Consider the following 19167-nt stretch of genomic DNA (forward strand, 5'->3'; position numbering starts at 1 on the left):
CATCTAATGTGATGGTCAACGAGGATCTTTGAATTAATGTTCTTAAACTCCAAAGAAAGAAGATAGATGCATTTGAGGAGATCAGATTGCACTTGAATCTCTCTGAAATCTCCCTCTTCTGGACACTGTACTTACTCATCCTTATACAAAGAAACAATGTGGGATACTTTGCTGTCCCTGTGGTTCAGTAATGGGAAGATTTACATGGCATGAAAATGCATTGGCAATGCTACTTTTGAATCCATGTTTCAGGAATGGTAGTAAAGTGATTAATTATCTGTTTTAATTGTGGTTGAATATGGCTAACACTAAACACTAAAAAATTATTTGAAGTTTGGGAGAATGAACAAGCACTGTATTTGTATAAATTGTTTTTCCCTAACCTAAGTACGAATTACTATGAAGCTAAAAAATTATACCAAAGTCAAGAATATTATTTAAAGTACTTAGGGTCAAGATAATGTCATTTTCTAGCAGCAATCAAGAAATGCAAGCAGCTCAAACAGAAAAACAGTGGTGAAAATTTAGTCTGTGTCCCTTAAACCTGTACTTACACTTTCTTACTTTTTTTTTTTTTTTCCCTGTAGCTACAGCTTCATGAAAGAGGATTAAAGTTACAGCAAGCTATTTACAGTCGGGTAAAACCTTGTATTTGTTTTGCACTTGTTTGCATATCTTTCTTTTTGAGTTCTCTGGCACTGTGTTTTGTGAGGAGGAGGGCACTGAGCAGAGGAGGAGTATTTTACACTTGGGTTGCCAATATTCCTTGTTGTTGTATGACAGTGGAAATAAATGGGTATTTTGCATCTGTTGTGCTTAAATGCACGAAAGCATATGCTTTGTTATCTGTTGTTTGTTGGGGAGGTGATCCTGGGAAGGGCAAGGCAGGATGAAGTCACTCCTGTCATCTGGCAGTCTTAGTCTAGAAGTCTTAAACCCTTGTTCATTGGAGAGTACCCATAAAGCCTGTATTTGTTATATCAGTAAAGCTGTGCAGCTGCAAACTGTATCAAATCAATTCTATTGCAGACTCACATTTCATCCTTCTTGCATAGTACAGGCAATTCTGGAGTTTGTAACATGTGCCTGATTGACTTGATTAGATCTAGTCTGCCTGATCAAACTTGGAAATACTAGGGAGTAGCAGGGAAGACTGGATTTGTCTTGATTTTTAATCTGTCCTAACTGTCTTGTGGTAAGGATGCTGATTACATTGTGGGAAGTGAATGACAGCTCCGGTGGAGATGTTTCAGGTATATTGGACTATGAATGTTCTTTCAGGCCTGCAAGCTGTTGGCAGATGACTACGAACAAGTGCGCAGTGCTGCAGTTCAGCTGATTTGGGTCCTCAGCCAACTTTACCCTGAAAGGTATGTCCTGTATGCAGTGTCCTCAAAGTACAGGCCAAGTAATCATCCTAATCCTGAGGGTTTCATGCTAGTAGGTCTCAGGAGAAACTGTTAGGAAACTGACGTGAACAAATGGCTGATGCCTGTTGAGAATGTACTGATACAGTGAAGGTTTAGTTCCTGGTATTTGTTGCACATTCATAGGAATTCAGCATAGCTGTTTCTTATTGATGCCATCCAGTATGGAATACAGTCAACAAACTGATTTCTTTATGTCAGCATTGTCCCAATTCCTTCTTCAAATGAAGAAATTCGCTTGGTTGATGATGCCTTTGGAAAAATTTGCCATATGGTTAGCGATGGTTCCTGGGTTGTAAGAGTACAAGCTGCAAAGTTATTGGTAAGTTGCGTTCTTTTCTTCTCTAGCAGAGAATAGTTTCTCTTACTTGAATTTTCATATATATTTGAAAAAAAAAAAAAAAAAGAATGGGAGTATGTTTAAAACCGTATAGGTAAATTTCTCCCAAAATTCTGAGGTGAAAGAAATGAGGGAGGTTAAGGAAACCAAACACTTTTTCAGCTCAGCTGTGCAATGATCCTTTCTTTGAGAGTAGATGGTTAAGCATTAAAGAAAGAAACAAATCCTTGTCATAATTCCCTGCCCCTACTTCTCTATCACAGGACATGTGAACCAACTGAACTCAAGAAAAGCCATATTAACCTCAGAGGGAAAAGAAGATGTTCCGACTCTTAAGTTCACTTTTTTAGACTCTGATGTACAATAGTGTCAGGCATTGCATAAAGCTGTTAAAATGAGTGGATAAGATTGGATGCCATGTTGGGATAAGTCAGGAAATTATATGGTGCAGTTTGGAATAATCCTGTTTCTCCCTTTTGATTTTTTATTTTTTTTTTCCTTTAGGGTTCTATGCAACAAGTTAGCTCCCATTTCTTGGAGCAGACCCTTGACAAGAAGCTCATGTCAGATCTGAGGGTATGTAAACGTTTGGGTTTGTTTTCCTATGTGTAAGCACTAAAATCACACAAGAGATAAGTTAATATTGAGTGTGCTTGTTCACCTTGTCCTTGCCTGAGTGTTGCTGAGAGTTAATTGATGATGACAGGTTTTGTTTTAAAGTCAATGAAGCAATTTCTAGTTTTAAATTTCATTAACCAAACATGTAAGAAACAGCTCTAGGTTGTTCAGGTTTTACAGCAACTGAGAGGCAAATGTTTGTGGTGTTCTGATAGTTTTTTGGCTAAAAGCTTTGCTTATTGTGTATGGGAAGATTGCATCCTAGTTCTAGGAGCAAGCTCTTGGAAACATACTGCAAGATCTGATGAAAAAGCATCAACATTTCAAGAAACATGAGTAGCTAAAGGCTACTCAGCCCTGTGAGCAAAATTTTTCAGTACCATTCCTTCCTTAAGCAACATGCTCAAGGTTATGTTAGTTTTTTTATGTCTACAAAAGAATGGTGAAGAGCTGCTGTTTTTTTGTGTGCTGCTTTGTAGAGGCTGTTAAAGAAAAAGCTGTGCAGCACTGTTTAGAGTGTGTGAGGAAAGGAGGCAGACTAGCAAGCACACTGAATGAATATCCCATTTTACACACTGCTGAATTCTGGATAGTATTGATAGCATTGAAGTATTTAATTGCAGTTTAACAAGTTGAACTGCAAAGTGATAGCATTTTTGCAGATCACTTACTGGGTTCTTAACTAGATGGGCCTTTGTTCTGACCCAGTTTGGCTTTTTTTACAATGGATGTCTATGAATATGTTAATTAAAATGTATGTGTTTATTATCCTTTCCCTATATCGAAACTACAAAGAGTTACTGGCAGTTAGAAATAGCCAAAGAAGTGTAGGTACTGTTTGCTTTTCTTAGCACTTGCATGAGTGTCAGTGCCTAAGCCTCCAGCTACATCTGTTTTCAGATCCAGTTTAATATTTTGTTCAGTCATCTTTTGAAGCTTACATGGTTGTAACTGAAATGCTTGTTTGGACAGAGGAAGCGCACTGCACATGAACGAGCCAAAGAGCTCTACAGCTCTGGGGAGTTTTCAAGTGGCAGAAAGTGGGGAGATGACGCTCCCAAAGAGGAAATCGATACTGGTGCTGTGAACTTGATTGAATCAGGAGCTTGTGGGGCTTTTGTTCATGGCCTGGAAGATGAGATGTACGGTAAGTGTTAACTTGCCGTGGGATGCTAAAGGGGAGAGATGTCTGTTAGCTAATAAGCATAATTTTTCAAATGTTTTTTCAAAGGTACTGTTTCAAAGGTACTGACTGTAGTGTTGTACAGAATTTTGGATAGAAATGTTCAGTTGAGTAGCCAAAAGCAAATAGCTTCCTATAAATGGTAAAGTTTTAATGACGTGTATGGTAATAAGTGGTTTGCTTCTGGTCTGCAGAAACCCACTGGGATTATTTTTTGTTGTTGTTGACTTAAATTTAGCAGTTGCATGTGGCCATAAATTGGCAGAGTTAGTTGCTGCTGTTCTGTTGGTGTTTTGTCATCAGGAAGGAAATTCATAGAATCATTTAGGTTGGAAGATACCTCTAAGACCATGGAGTCCTAATGTTAACCCAACACTACCAAGTCCACTACTAAACCATGTCTCTAAGTGCCACATCCAGATGATTTCTGAACACTTCCAAGGATGGTGGTTCCAGCACTTCCCTGTGTAGTCTGTTCTAATGATTGACAACCTGAATGTTGTCCCTAATATCCCATCTAAACCTCCCCTGGTACTTGTGAGGCTGGTATTTGCACAAAGCATGAAAATTCCAAGCTCTGAATATTATTTTTGAATTTGCCTTTTATGTTACTGGAAGGACTAGGTTAAGTTAAAACATAGAAAAACACCATAACAAAAATATTGCTATAGATTGTGATGTAAAAGTGAGTTTATTGTTCCATGAGTCCTGCAAATAAGTGCAGGTTTTCCCAGTAGCTAAACTCTCCCTGAGCTGAAAGTGCACCATTTTTTTTTCCTGACTAATAAAAAATGTTTCACTGGTTCAGCTCCTTGGCCCAATGAAACATATTCTCCAGTTTCTTATGCCACAGGTCTTGTGTCAGTATGATGCTGTTGAGGAATGTGGATAAAATGAACAAATGTGAAATATACACAGATCTCTCTCTCCACTGCAGCATTTTTAAATAGTGCTGAGCTTTTCCTGACTGGCAACGCTGCTTCATTTCTTGAATTCCATGTTGTAACTTAAATGTGAATTAGCGTGTCAGCTTATGAGAGTAATATCGGCAAAATGTTTCTCTTCTCTTAATACCTGGGTCTTAATGACCATGGAGACTCAGAGCTGTGACAAAAGCTTCATTACTGAGCAGGCAGGGGTCTTGCTGTCTGTGCATTTTTGTACTTGATCAGAATCCTGAGGAGTCATATGTCTTCTTTAAGAACAATAGCCCTAAAAGCTCCACAAAAGTTCAAGTAAATGTTTTCAAGATGAGTTAATTTGAGTGAAAATTAGAAGTGTGTTTAAAATAACAATGTTTGCAAGACATCAGATTAATTACCATTTTTGTGATCCTAGCCACATAAATGTTAGGAAAGCTAATGAGGATGATTATAGGGAAGAGAATCTCATGTCTGCCTAACATTGTTATATTTGGGTATTCTTCAAATTCCTGCAATATTTTACAGCTTAAGTACACTCGGGATGCTTTCTGATGCTTTTTTTACTTTAATTCAAATATTTTTTAATATTTAGGTGGCACTTTTTCCTTTGTTTTGAGGAATCTATAGTCAGAAAGCAGAAGATTTTCATTCTGTTAACTGCTAAAATGTTGATTCTCTGGGGCTTTTCACCAATTCATAAAGTGCTACATAGCAAGTTAAAAATGCAGTGAAAGCTCCAAGCAATTAAAATGTCAGGAAGAAGAAAACAACCACAGTTTAATTAACTAAATTAGTTTGCTTAAGATACCAGTGTTAATGCTATGCTTGCAAAACACACTGTGAAACATGCAGTATTTATTGATGGGTTGGAGACCTGGTTTTCACCTGCAGGTCCCTTTTGCAGATGCTTATGGCAGCAGCAGGGGCTGTACCCAAAGTGAGACTTGATTTGAAGATTTCCCTCTGAAAAGATCCCCAGTGGGTCCCTGCTTAGGCTCTGTTGCCCTCAGTGTTTCCTTGACATCTCCTGTCCTTAGTCCAGCCCTTGAATAGTACAAGACTTCGCTGTTGAGTGAATGTCATTTTAAACCAGAGTTTTAATTAATTTACAGTTAATTCCTTGCTTCTCTTTCAACAGAGGTTCGAATCGCTGCGGTTGAAGCCCTGTGTATGTTGGCTCAGTCCTCGCCTTCTTTTGCGGAGAAATGCCTGGATTTTCTGGTTGACATGTTTAATGATGAAATTGAGGAGGTCAGATTGCAGTCAATACACACAATGAGAAAAATTTCCAACAATATCACACTGCGGGAAGACCAGCTGGATACCGTGTTAGCTGTCTTGGAGGTAAGAAATTCTTGAGGAGGGCAAGAATTGCTCTCCTGCTTGCTCTGGGGTGCTTAATTATATACTGCTAATCAGTCCCTTCCTTTGAGAGCAAATCCATCCTTTTTTGGGGTTTGACTTTTTGAACACTGCCAAAGGTTCCTAAAATCTGGTAGCTTGTAAGCACCAGGACAGCAGAATACTTCTGAAATAGATAAATTTTAGATTAAAACTCTTCCTTGGATCACTGTGCTGTTGCCTCCACGTGTTTCCTTCTGTCTTGTGTTGTGGTCCAGCATTCTATGCACCTCATTTACATGCACCTTCATTTTCTTGCTGCTTCCTTGCCTCAGCTGCTTTGGCTACATGTTTGCTCACCAAGTAGAGCTGGCCATGGGCCTAAGATCTTTTTTTTGTTTAGGGAGTTTGTCAGTGTGCTCTGCCATATAATTTTGAGGATTTAGGGAATCAGGAGTCAGCTGCTCTTCCTGGTTGGTGAGGTTGATCCAGGAAGAGATTTTAGCTGTAAGAATTGTACTGTGTCAAACTGCTTCCTTTCAGACCTTATTTATTTACTGAGATATAGTCCCTGAGGCATTCTTTTTTTATTAATTTGCTTCTCGTGGTAGGCAAGTTTCTGCTTCTTTTAGGAAGTGCTTTGGGAGGTGCTGGAAATCCACTGTTTCAGTCTCTTCACCTTTTATTTTCTTGACCCAGGTCAGCAATTGCTACTGTCAGATGTGCCTCAGGAAGTAGCACACTAATTAACCTATTTTATCAGTCTGTAACAAATGCTGTGGAATATGACATGACTTTGCAAATGCAGCAATGAGCTTTAGGTGCTTCACATGTTTGTCATTATTTACATTTGTTTAAGGCATTGAGGTATGAAAATGTGCTGGTTAGGCTGGGCTCTTCTGTGCAGATTTATCGTGTATGATAAACCCTATGTGTATTGTGGTTTATACTATCATAATTATTATCAGGCATTGGGATAGCTTAAGTGTAGAATTATTAACATTTTAATGGATTTGTCTGATTCTGAAAGAAGTTTGGTGCTTTTCTGTAAAATCCATCTTCCAGTATAAAAGTAAAGGATGTGGAAAAATACTATTAACTTTGGTGCCTAAATTGGTTCCAGCAACATAAATATGGAACACCAGGGTGTTACAGGTAACTTCTGTTTTCACCCCACTGCTTTCACTTTATCAGAATATCATACCAGGTACTCCTTCCTTTTCTGACTAGACTTTGGAATTTGTTTTCCCTCTTGTCCTTATCTCAGTTTCTGTTGAATTGTGCTCATCTCTCTCCCTTCACGTTGTTTGTTTCTTCTGCATTGTTTGTATTGCATTTCTGGTGGTCTGGAGTATTTTATGTCTGAGATTATTCCAGTCCTTAGAGTTTGTCTTCTCTGTGGTCATAGTCTGTCTTTGACCAGCAAAAACCCTTTGATCATTCGAGTGTGTTGGCTGTCATTGAAGAGCCTTTACAGGAGGATTGCTCTTTCTTCTTCTGTGTAAGACCGTGATGAATGAGCTGTTGATACATAGCAAATTATAATATCGAAAAGGTAAAATCCACCATTGAAAAGCATCCAGTTTTTGTATCCTATCAAATTTTCACAAGGTTTCCAGCAGCACCAGGCAAATGCTGATAGCAGGCGATGTGATGATACATGGATAAGGAATGTCAAGGTGGTTTTTGGGAGAAGGAATGTAATTTATTCAGCTGAATATTCTAGTCTGTCCAGCCATTGACATGTCCTCAGTGCTTACTCAGACCCTCTGGAGGCTGTGGTGACTGGGCTGAAGGCCTGTGGAATTGAGCTCCCTGGGTTGAAAATAATAAAAAGCTGCTGTGAAAATGCTAAAACAACTTTTGGTGATTGTTTTACTGAGTTGCCCAGCGCCTTCCTTTTCTCTTGCTGCAAAGATACATCACCCAAACCAAGTAGTTATTTTTGCTCTGCTTGAGCAGGTCAGCAGTGAAGCAGTTCCCATTCATTCCAGTAAAGGAAGCACATAGGGGCATGAGACCAGGAGCCCCTGCAGCAGTTGTTTGGTCTGTCACTTCATCTGTGCTTAGCTCTGGTAACCAGAAACAGGCACTGCTGTTCACAGAGCTCTTTTATTAACTCTGCCAAGGAACAGAGACTGCCACCTTTAAAGTAAATGTGTGTGCTGGCATGTTTTGCTCAGTGGTGTCTGGGTTGGGTTTTTATTTTAGGATTCTTCGAGGGATATTCGGGAAGCACTTCATGAACTGTTGTGTTGCACCAATGTTTCAACTAAAGAAGGCATCCATCTTGCGCTGGTGGAGCTGCTGAAAAACCTGACCAAGTATCCTACAGACAGAGAATCCATATGGAAGTGAGTGTGTTCAGTGTCCTTTTGTACTTACTTTCCTCTTCTTTTTAATAAGTGAGGTGCTAGGAAATACTGAGCTTGCTAAGGAGGTAACAGGTGTTGCAGATGTACAATCCTGTTACTCGGTAAACACACTCATGACTGGTGTGGAAACTCTGTGTTGTTCTTGCTTGTCAATACTTCTACTGGAAATCCAGAACTGATGACCACTTCTGGAATTGTCCTGCTATTCCAGGCACTCAGTGTATCCACAGAAAAGATGAATTCAGTTTTCAGTTTAAAACCTCATCTCTTCTACACAAGTGTTTTTGCTCACTCAACATTGTGTTAAATAGTAATATTTACCAGTAGTTGACTATATCAGATGTGATAAGTGGATTGGCTCTGTGGCATTGTGCTGTCAGAGGAATTTTTCTAAGTAAAAAGAAGGAACTTTTGTGTCAGATTTTTTGGTTGTTTAATGAAATCAATAAAGGGAATGGTGCTCCACACACATAGTTTGAGATGGAGTTCTTAGATATTACTGGAAACACTTATGTTAGCCTGCTTTGACTTCCAGTGTACTTTTACACTGGTTTTGGAGTTTGAGGGTTTTGGGGTTTTGATTCCTATCTTCCTTATTTCTGAAGAAAAAAAAATTTCACTCATCCATTAGTCTTCAGTATAAGAGCTTCCTGGATTGTATAACTCCAAATGTTAGCTATTTTGTGGACATTTTAAATAAAAACAAATTATTACTGCTTGTCCTTCAGTTTTCTTGGATCCTATAAAATATTAATGCAAATGGTCAGTTGTAAAGAAACAGTGAGCTTGGATAGCAGGATTTTCTTGCTGACTGTCTAAAAGTGTTGCTGCAACATAAAGTAGTAATGCTTTAGAACATTTTATTTCAAAATGTGCCTGTTTACTAACATATATTTCAATCTGTGTATTTCCAGATGTTTGAAGTTCCTGGGAAGCAGGCATCCCACTCTGGTGCTTCCATTAGTCCCAGAGCTGCTGAGCACACATCCGTTCTTTGACACTCCGGAACCAGACATGGATGACCCAGCCTGTATCTTTATGCATTAAGCCAGTTGATAATTTTGACTGCAGTAGATTTTATTCATGCTTTCCTGACTCTCACATTTCTTCAGCCATTTCTTACTGTAGCAGATAAACAATCCTGTACCTATTTCTGAATCCCTGTGCACTTAGTTTGTAACTCAGCAAGTGATGGAAAAACTGTTAGCTGGAACCATCTTCATAAATACCAGTGGACTGTAATTTGCCTTCTTTTTATGCTGTGGTGCATAATCAAGCAATTTGTCAAAGTTTAGACTTTGCAGATGAGCCCTTTGATCTCAAAACATTTGTCTAGTTTGCATGAATTTTGAAGATGCTTTAGCTTTTAAATAAGAAGAGTGTTTTTTCATGTCTGTTTTCTTTTTAGGTAAAACTTTTGCTATGCTCACTGCTGTGCAGTTTATAAAACAGCACTGTCTCTAAGTACAGCAGTGCCTGAATTCCCATAATGCTTTGAATTTTTCATCTTTCTGAAATAATTCTATATCAGAAATCCTTATATTAATGTTAGCTCTTCCAGTGCTTTAGAATACAAACAGTTACTGGTACACCAATCTCCTCAACAACAGGTGATGCCTTGGAAATGCATTTTTCTGTTGTTATTCCCCTTTCTTCCATTCTGTGTGATGGCAGAACCTAATATTATTTCTGATATGTGCTGAGACACATTGGACTGGAACCTTCTTCTAGAAGCTGCTCCTTATTTTTCTCACCAGTCACGGGCCATCAACCAGAAATTCTACACAGATTAAATGAATGCCTTGTGAGAATTGAAAAGGGTTAGAATCAGGTGGAGAGAAATGAATCTGTAATTACATGGTTTAGTAATAATTTGAGTAAAGTTGTCCTGTGAGTTGAGAATTAAAGGAGTATTGCAGGGGGAGGAATGCTGCTGTTTAACTCTGTGCACCTTCCTGCCAGGAACCAGAGAGTATTAAATTTTACAGAGGCATATTATGTGAAGACAGGCGTGTGAGCCAGAAACTGAAGTAAACCTGAATAGTGTGTTTCCAGTGTAAACTGATATTTAAAAACATGGTTTTGTTTGCTTCAAAGCACTTAGGAAATTTGAATCAGAGCTTATGCTTGGAATCAGCCCTGTTGCAAGTGTCAGCCTTTGGGCTAACTAACTTCTAAAGGCTTTGGCTGATCTCAGTTTCTGCGGGTCTCAGACTGTGAAAATGTGTTTTCTATTTCAGAATGATCTTTCCATGTTTGATTCTTTGCTTAAATTCAGAGAGCAGTATTTTTCATGGCATCTTAGGTTATGCATCTATTTTCAAAGACTTGGCAGTAAATGTATAATTTTGGATGCTGTTAGGGCACCAAAAAAGCTGAGCAACTTGGTCTAGTGGGAGGTGTCCTTGCCCATGGCAGGGTGGGGTTGGAACTAGTGTCTTTCAGGTCTCTTCCAGTCCAAACCACTCTGTGATTCTGTGGTACAAACTGGTGAGCACAGCATAAGCTGTGAAGGAGAGTGAAACTCCACCTAATGCGCATGTTCTGTATTTGGGATCTCTGGCTCCTTTCCTTGTATTGCTTCTGAGCCACCCCATGTTGGCAGAACATCCTTTCTCCAGAATGGCTCACCCTGTAATGTTTGCACTTTGTCCTTGGTTTTCATCTGCTCAGACAGCTGTTTCTTTGGATTTTGCTCAATATTTTCCAACTATAAAGAGCATCCTAGACAAATCCTGACCAAAGGGTTATTGACTTGTTGTTTTAACTTCCCATCCTCAAGGAGCTCTTCTTGCTGTTGATTATTTTTCTTTAACAATCCATTTGCAATAGACATTGCTGTTCTGGTTCTGATTTTTAATGCTGCTAAAAGTTGCCCAACAATGCCTGCCCTGTTCTCTGACCATACATTCAGACATTACGCCTATCTTCGGGACAGTCTCTCTCACCTGGTCCCTCCATTAAGAGTAAGTTGGACTTTTTTGGTTTGGACTTTGGCACTTGTTAGAAATATTGCCAGCCTCTTCTATCTCTGTCTGTGTACAATTCTAAAAGGTTTTTCTCCTGTGCACCACGGGAATTAAATTGTTACTATATGGGATTTGTAATATTTTGGAGAGAATAGTAATATTACTGCTCTCAATAATTTCAATTCAATAATCTCAAAAAGTGAGAATAGTAGGTAGTTTGCTGCTTAGGTAAGAATACTTCGGAGGGCAGGATTCCTGGGAGTTTTCTGTAGCTCTGACTGTGTGTGTGGGAAAGGCCTTTGTAAATCTTCTAACATTTCACTTATGTCCTACCTGAACAGTTTAGTCTTGGGTGAAATGTGTTCCATTCTGCTCTGCAACATGTTTTTCCTGCACGGAAATATGGGTGGGATTGAAGTTGGCCGTAAGTCTTATCAGAACTCGTAAAATGAGTGGTGGTTTGTGCAGTCTCAGATTTCCCTTGACTTCACAGTGTCAAAGTTAATGGATGAGGAAGATGTTTCCCTCAAAGGGATGTTGAAGTTTAACCTGAGGATCTCTAGTGCAAGTGGATTGTAAAGTAGGGAGGATTAACTAACAAAGATGCATGTTTGAAAGCCTTGGTATAAATTTTATATTTGAGAAATGAATTGGAGCTCTCAGTTTCTTGTTAAATAGATGCCAGCATTTTGCAGTGTTATTCCTTGTGTTAGACTTTTCTCTTGGTTTTTTTTGTGTGTATTCCTTTTCGCTTAGTTGCCAGGTGGAAAGCTGGTGTCATCCGCTGTCTCTCCCAGTATTACCCCACATGAAGATCCTTCCCAGCAGTTCCTGCAACAGAGCCTGGAGAGGGTTTACAACTTTCAGCACCTCGACCCACAGGGCATACAAGAGCTGCTGGAATTTACAATCCGGTAAGGCTTCAAGCTGCCCTGTTTATGGAAAGATGTGTTAGGATGCTCAATTACTCTGATGCAGGTGCTTTACTTCTGAATATGAGTGCTGTAATTTGCTGTCCAGTGCTTAACTTGAGCCTTTCTTTAGAGACTGTTGTGATAAAAGAGTGTTCATGACCTGTTTAAAATAAAATTTATGGTCTCAGGTCTGGCACAGCCCCCCAGCATAACCAGTGTGCATTTTGGGCATGGGGTATCTTTACAGAGCATGGTAAGAGTTGGGTAAGGGTGTTCTTTTTGGACTGTTCATTTATGCTAAAATGCACACTCAGCTTTTATGGTTTATGGGTGACAGCCTTGTGTCTCATTCTCAGTTTTGTGTCCTTGTAATTTTGATCATGTTATTTGTAATGTACATGCACAAGGTTTTCTTGTTTTGCTTTTGTTGGGGGGTAAGGTGTTGTCCCTTTGCTCTTGCATTTTCTGGGTCCTGTGGCCTTTCAGCAGGAAAGGACCTGCTTCTGGTGGTTTGGGTTCTCATTGCCAGTCCCGCTTACAAAGGACTTGGCCATTCCTCATGAGTTTTCAAATCAGAGAGCTTTTCCAGGAATAGAAAACATTCTTGCATGCTGCTGTCTGCTGCTGTATAGATAAGGGTGTGTGGTGTTGCTTCTCAGTGTGGGTTTTGTGCTGCCTCTTGCATTTCATCTCTAGACTGATTTACACAAACAAAACACTTGAAAAGGATCCTTTCAATGTGATTCCTCTGCTTGGAAAGAGCAAAAGAGCCTTATTTTAAGAGTTAGAAAAACTATCTAAAATGCTTTGTTTGGAATGTGGATTTTTTTAAAAAAAGCTTAATTCTTTTTATTCCTTCAAAATAGCTGCCTTCTGTTGTGTGTATGTTGCTGCAAATCACTGTCACACCCATCTGCAGCAAAGAGTAAACAGTGTGCTCCTCACTGAAAACCCAGCTGTGGGACCTATGAGGTTTGTCCTCAGCTGTTTTGCAGCTGCTGTGTGCCAGCCTGAAGTACAGTCTTGAAACATTTAATGCACTAAACACTTGAAACAGGTAATCTTTAGGCCAAGCATCCAGAAACTCTCAGGTATGAGGGTCTGGGAACCTCTCAGGCCATGACTTTGAGTTGATGGAAATTTTTGGCTTGGCTTTTTTCCTTGTGGTATTGCCCCCCAGGAAATTGTACTAAACCAGCTGCTCTTTTCCATCCTTAAGACAAAGGGAGGATTTGGACAAAGCCAAAAAAAGTGTTAAAGGTTATTTTGCAGAAGGCAAGATAACCCTGCACCAGCAATTTTGTTGCTGAGAGCAGAGGGATAGAAGCAGCTAATAGCAGTGTCATGGAATATAAATCCCTCCTCCTTTATCATTGTCATCCACAGAAATAACAGACCTTGTGGAGTTTGTGTCTACTTGGGACAGTTTTGGCAGTTGGGAGAGTTTTGGCTGCAGAGCCTGGGGGGGAGCTTCAATCTGCAGTGTGGTTAGAAATGTAAGACAGGCTGTTTAGCGAATTTGTCTATGGCTTAGTTTCTTCATCTATACAAAATAATTTTTTTTTTCTTACAGGGATGTTGGAATCTGTTTAAGATTTGTAAGGAAGTAGAATTAGTGGAATTGGGAACTGTGTAAGACTGGGAAATGGAATATCTGCCTAGTTGTTAGCTGAGAGATGACATCCTGTTCCCCATTAGTGTGTTGTGATGGATTGTGACATGGGAATTAAGCATCCAGGGAGCCTCCTCTTCTCTCTGGAAAAAGATGAAATGGAATCTCTGTGTAAGGTTGAGGCTGGCTTGGCTGTTGGTGCATTGTTGATGAGAAATGCACAACCCCTTACTGTGAGAGACATTGAGGTGCTGGAGTGTGGCCAGGGAAGGGCAATGGAGCTAGGAAGGACTGTGGCACTATTCTGATGAAGAGCAGCTGAGGGAGCTGGGGGTGTTTAGCCTGGACAAAAGGAGGCTCACAGGGAACTTGACTCTCTACAACTGCCTGAAAGGAAGTTGTAGCCAGATAGGGACTGGTCCTTTCTTCTGAGTGACAAGGAAGAGGATAGGAGGAGGCAGCCTCAAATTGTGCCAGGGGAGGTTTAGATTGGATAGTAGGAAAATGTCTTCATGGAAAGGGTTGTCAAGCATTGGAAAGGGCTGCCCAAGGAAGTGATGTATTCACCATTCCAGGAGGGATTTGAAAGACCTGTAGATGTGCTATTTGTGGTGGGCTTGGCAATGCTGGCTTAATGGTGGGACTGGATGATCTTAGAAATATTTTCCAACATAAACAATTCTTTGATTCTCTGCTTAGGAAAGATTTTCTTTGGCTGCATATAATACAGATAATATCATGGGTTTTTGCAATGTCTCAGGGCTCAGCAACTTTCTGTTTTGGCAGAACCAAAATTTCACAATTTGAAAGACAAATCTAAAATAAACAAAAGAAACTGATCATCTGAAAAAATTAATAATGCAATAGGAAATGTGGAAGTCGAGTGACAATTTTAATAGACTTTGGATCGAAGCAAAGTGTAGAGAAGAAAAGGCATATGTTGAAACCACATCATCCAACCTATTTTCTCTTCTGTAAGAAAAATTAATTTTGTTTTTTTTAATGCTCGCTTTAAGAAAACATGGCTAGGAGTAGAGAACTAAAGCCTTTTGGGTTCTATTAACTGACAGGTTTTTTCTATCATATTAAAAGCTGCTTATATTGCTGTATGATTTACAAGAAATACCAGGCAACACACACCATCTAGTTGGGAAAATATCAGTACATCAGATTCTAGCTTGGCTTAAAAGGGTAGCTCTGTTTCAGATACACTTCATTGCATGAGCCTGACATGTTCCAAACAACCTTTCTTAGCCAACATGAATAGTTTGATTTCCCAGCAGTGTAACACAAATGGGTCATTAGCTGCTGTGGAAGGCTGGAGTGTTTTAAGTTAAATCTGGAGCTGCCACTCTGTGTGGTTCCCATGGGGCTGCAGAGTAATGTGGGTTGACAGACTTAGTGCCTCCACTGCTGTGCTGGTGTCAGCTTCCCAGAAGAAGGGACATGCCAAGTCCCAAGGTGCAAACTGGTTTGTAGTGTGTGTTTTGCTGCTGTTGCTGGTGCTTGCTCTAATAAAAGCAGGCAGCAGGAATAGCTGGCTTTATTGTCACTGCCTTCTGAGTGTATTTGGATTAAACTGTTCTCTGTCTCAACATTATTTTCTCTCTCTCTTTTTTTTCTTTCCCACCCCCCACATGCTTCAGTGATCTTCAGAGGCTTGGAGAGCTGCAGTCAGAACTGGCAGGGATGGCAGATTTCACTGCAACTTACCTTCAGTGTCAGCTGCTCCTCATCAAGGTTTGGCTTCATCTGGGCTTTTTTTAGCTGTTCTTCAAAAATGCCCCCAGTCCATCACAGTGCCATGCTTTCATGTTTTGATGTTCATGCTGAAAAGTGATGTGTGATGAAAGAGCGGGTTCTGTGGATTTCTGATAATCCTGCTTCCCTCCTGTGGCAAATAATTTATGCAGTAACTTTGCCAATGCAGACCTCTGCTGCTGTACCTAGGGCTTATGTTGGTTCATGAGCGTTTCGTCAATGCAGAGTTTATGATGTGACAGAAATCACACTGAGGGCAACTGTGTTAGGAGAGTAACTTTCCCTGCTGGTGGCTACTGTAATGTTTTTTGTTATTCTGCTGCCATAAGTGCCATTTTTATAGATGGTGATTTGCAGATAGCTTTATTGGCACCTATGCCAAAGGAGTTCTTAAGACTTGATTGAACTAAATATCAGTCATGCATTCTTTTATAGTTCTGAAATTATCTATCTAATTAGTATTAGCAGGTCAAGAGGCTACTTAGACACCATTGCAGCAGCCCTTTGCAAAAGCTCCTTTTCAAAATCAGCTTCTTGCTGTAAACAGGAACTAATTTTTTACTTCATAGAAAATCTTGAGTTGGAAGGGACCCTCTAATTCCAATGTCCCTGCCATGGTCAGGGATTCTGCTGGATCAGATGGCTCAGGGCTGTAAGCTGGCAGTAGTATTTTAGTTAGTCTCTTGGCATTCTTTAGTGTTTAACTTACACACACATAAAGCAAGAACTAAAGCAAGCAGCAAACAGTTTTCCAGAAGGAACTCAATGAGTGCTTCGTTATGTAAAACCAAAGAGGGATTTCAGTTGCTTTGCTAATGCATAGCTGCCAGTTGGCATATCTCATGGCAGGCCTCAAATCATTGGAATATATTTATCACCCAAAGGTATTTCAGATGAGCAGTGGTACAGTTCAGTACAATCCAGCTAAATCCAAAGTGAAATGTGCTGTGCAGGCAGAGGACTAGCATTTGGAGACAGCTTTGTTGCCCTTTTCCAGGGTTTGACTGGAATGAACCAGATGGTTTTTGCATCTGGCAGAGGTGGGCTCTGTTTGGAAGAAGGGTAAAAGCTGCATCAGCCATTCTTGGCTTGAGCTGTGGAACAATCAATAGATCAGTGGTGCAGAGGAGTCAGTAATGTGCATGGAATGAAAAATAGCTGATAATATCAGGAATCACAGAATATCTTGGGTTGGAAGGGATTTTGAGAATCATCTAATTCCAGATCCCTTCTTACAGGAAGGGACACCCTCTACTCCACAATACAATTAGAAATTCTGATACTGCAGAGAACCTGAATGTCCGAGTAGCCTTTTTCAGTAGATTTTTTTCCCAGTTGCTTCTTGTCCAAACAAAGAAAAAGCTGCTGGGGGGAAAAGTATCTTCGTTCCCCAGCCTCTCAAGGCTCAAAAGGTTCCATACCTTTAAAGGCTCTACATATCCTGTGATTTTAGGGGTAGTTAGCTGGGATTCTTAGGCCAGCCTGTGTGAAGGATACAGTCGGTATGTTCTCGAGCTTTGGCTACAGCCAGCCTTGTGCATAGCTGTGTCTAAGGACAGGCATCTTCAAAAAGGAGGTAGTGATATAAATCATCCAGTCAAGCTTTCTACATTTTTTTTTAAAACATAAAGCAAATAGGGTATGGTAGGTGGTTGGGGTTTTTGGGGGCGTGTTTTTTTGTTATGGTTTTTTGTTGTTTTGGTTTTTTTTAATACCAATATCAGTGGCTGAATTAGACATAATATTCTTAGTAACTCCAGGATCTTTGGTGGAGCAGAGGAAAGTTCAGAAATGTGGCTGTGGAAGTAAATGTGTTTCTGGGGACAGGTGTTATTATTTCCACTTTTTGTCACCATTGCCCCAGTCTTGGTCTCAGGGGGTTGATAACAAGTGTGCTGTTGGTTTTCTTTATGAAGTACAAGGAATTTGGCTTGATGAGTCTCTTATTCACTCTTATTCTAATATTTGTTAATATTAGTCTCAACTTCCTTTATATTTTCTAGTTGTATAGGTATCTTTGTTTCTTTATAAAACACTATATTTTGGAGGCCTTGGTTCCCTATGTTGTATTTAAAAGCACAAAAGAAAGCTTTCGCATGCTTTTTCAACCAAGTATTTAGATTGTGTTGGATATTTATCATCATTTCATGTTTTTTTTCTTGTAGGCCTTGCAGGAGAAGTTGTGGAATGTGGCAGCTCCCCTGTACCTGAAACAGAATGCATTGGCATCTGCTGCAGCAAAGCAGGTGAGGTGGAAGCAGCTGAGCCTGCACAGAGGCCAATCCTTGGGTAGGAGTCTTTCACTGGCCATGGAACAATAACACACTTCTGACCTTCCACTGCCACAGTCTTCCAAGTAAATCTTAGTTCCCCAAACTGGGGTAATTTCTTTTCAAAGGCTGAGTGGTGAGGGAGGGACCCCGCTGTAAGAAGGCCAATATCACACTCATCTTCCAGAAAAGAAAGAAAATCCAGAATACTGTGGGCTGCTTCTCCTTGCCTCTTTCCTGGGGAAAGTTATGTACCAAATACTTAAAAAAGCTGTTCCTAGACAAAATCAACAAAGCTACTTGGAAAAGCCCAAATGCATTTTTCAAGAACAAATTATGGCTGACCACCATCACTGCTCTCTATGGTGAGGGACTGGTGCTATGAACAAGGGGAGGGCAGTGGAAGTTGCAATGCTTGGATACAGTCTCCCATCATTTATTTTTCTCCAGACTTGCAGGATTGTGGCTGAATAAATAAGTGGTAAGGGTCCTGCAAATTGAGGAACCAGTTAGTGTGTTGGAGGGCATGGCTGCTGGTCTGAACAGACTGGGGAACTGGAATGAAGGGAATCGCCTCATGTTCAGTACATTGACTATAAGGCACTGCAAGAGGCCAGCTGCAACTGGGATGACTTAGTTTGGGAAATGATCCACCTCTGGGGAGATGCCACCTGGAGAGCTGTGTTGTGTGTTGGCCTCCCCAGTAGAAGGAAGATGGTGACAAACTGGGACAAATTCAGCAGAGGACCACCAATATGGTCAGGGGCTGGAGTACATTACCTGCAAGGGAAGGCTGAGGGGGATGGAATTGTCCAGCCTGGAGAAGAGCAGGCTTTCAGGATGGATTTACTTCTCTCTAGCACTGTATCATTACAGGATATAAATGAGACAGAGCCAGACTACTGTGGATAAGAGGCAGTTGGCAAATGATGAAAAATTTCGATCAGCTGTAAAGGGAAAATTTCCTGTAAGAGTGGTTAAATACCATTGCCCAGAGAAGCTGGGGGAACCTCTGTCGTTGTGTTCTCAATTTGATGTGGCCCTGAGTTACTGGATCTAATGAGACCTGCTCTGGGCAGGGAACCAGGCTAGATGATCTGCGGAGGGCCCATCCAATCTGAGTTATTGTGATTCTGTGATGTAGAAGTGTATGAATGATCAGATCCTGGAAAAACTGAAGCTAAGCCCTAAGAAAAGGTAAGGAAGCAAACAAACTATTCAATAGTCTGATAATAAATCTAGGGTAAAAGCAAGTTCATAGATCTTGCTGATATTTTGAGTCTTCAGAGAATTAGGATGTAACCGACAGGTACTGCTGTCCATGAAAGCCTTCTCTGCTGGTGATGAGTAGAAACAAAAGCCTTCCAGCTTTTGAAATCTTCTCTGATTGAAATGTTTGTCTTGGGTGCCCTCTTGAGTAGCATGTGAATCCCC

General features: G+C 40.3%; 1 protein-coding gene across 4 annotated transcripts in view; it reads left to right on the forward strand.

Annotated features, from left to right (window-relative positions):
* The window catches only part of INTS4 (integrator complex subunit 4), a 34380-nt gene that overhangs the window by 4985 nt on the left and 10228 nt on the right, over positions 1-19167 (forward strand). For all 4 annotated transcript variants that reach the window (XM_005530995.3, XM_005530994.3, XM_088051175.1 and 1 more), the window contains exons 6-17: positions 588-638; positions 1282-1370; positions 1629-1749; positions 2272-2343; positions 3358-3532; positions 5630-5835; positions 8044-8186; positions 9122-9237; positions 11040-11173; positions 11933-12090; positions 15349-15442; positions 17629-17709. In XM_005530995.3, coding sequence (XP_005531052.2) covers positions 588-638; positions 1282-1370; positions 1629-1749; positions 2272-2343; positions 3358-3532; positions 5630-5835; positions 8044-8186; positions 9122-9237; positions 11040-11173; positions 11933-12090; positions 15349-15442; positions 17629-17709 — 1440 coding nt within the window. The remainder of the gene's footprint in view (positions 1-587; positions 639-1281; positions 1371-1628; positions 1750-2271; positions 2344-3357; positions 3533-5629; positions 5836-8043; positions 8187-9121; positions 9238-11039; positions 11174-11932; positions 12091-15348; positions 15443-17628; positions 17710-19167) is intronic.

The sequence above is a fragment of the Pseudopodoces humilis genome, chromosome 2, assembly GCF_049639895.1.
Source record: "Pseudopodoces humilis isolate 2021_Gansu_Grassland_sample_001 chromosome 2, ASM4963989v1, whole genome shotgun sequence".
Taxonomy (NCBI): domain Eukaryota; kingdom Metazoa; phylum Chordata; class Aves; order Passeriformes; family Paridae; genus Pseudopodoces; species Pseudopodoces humilis.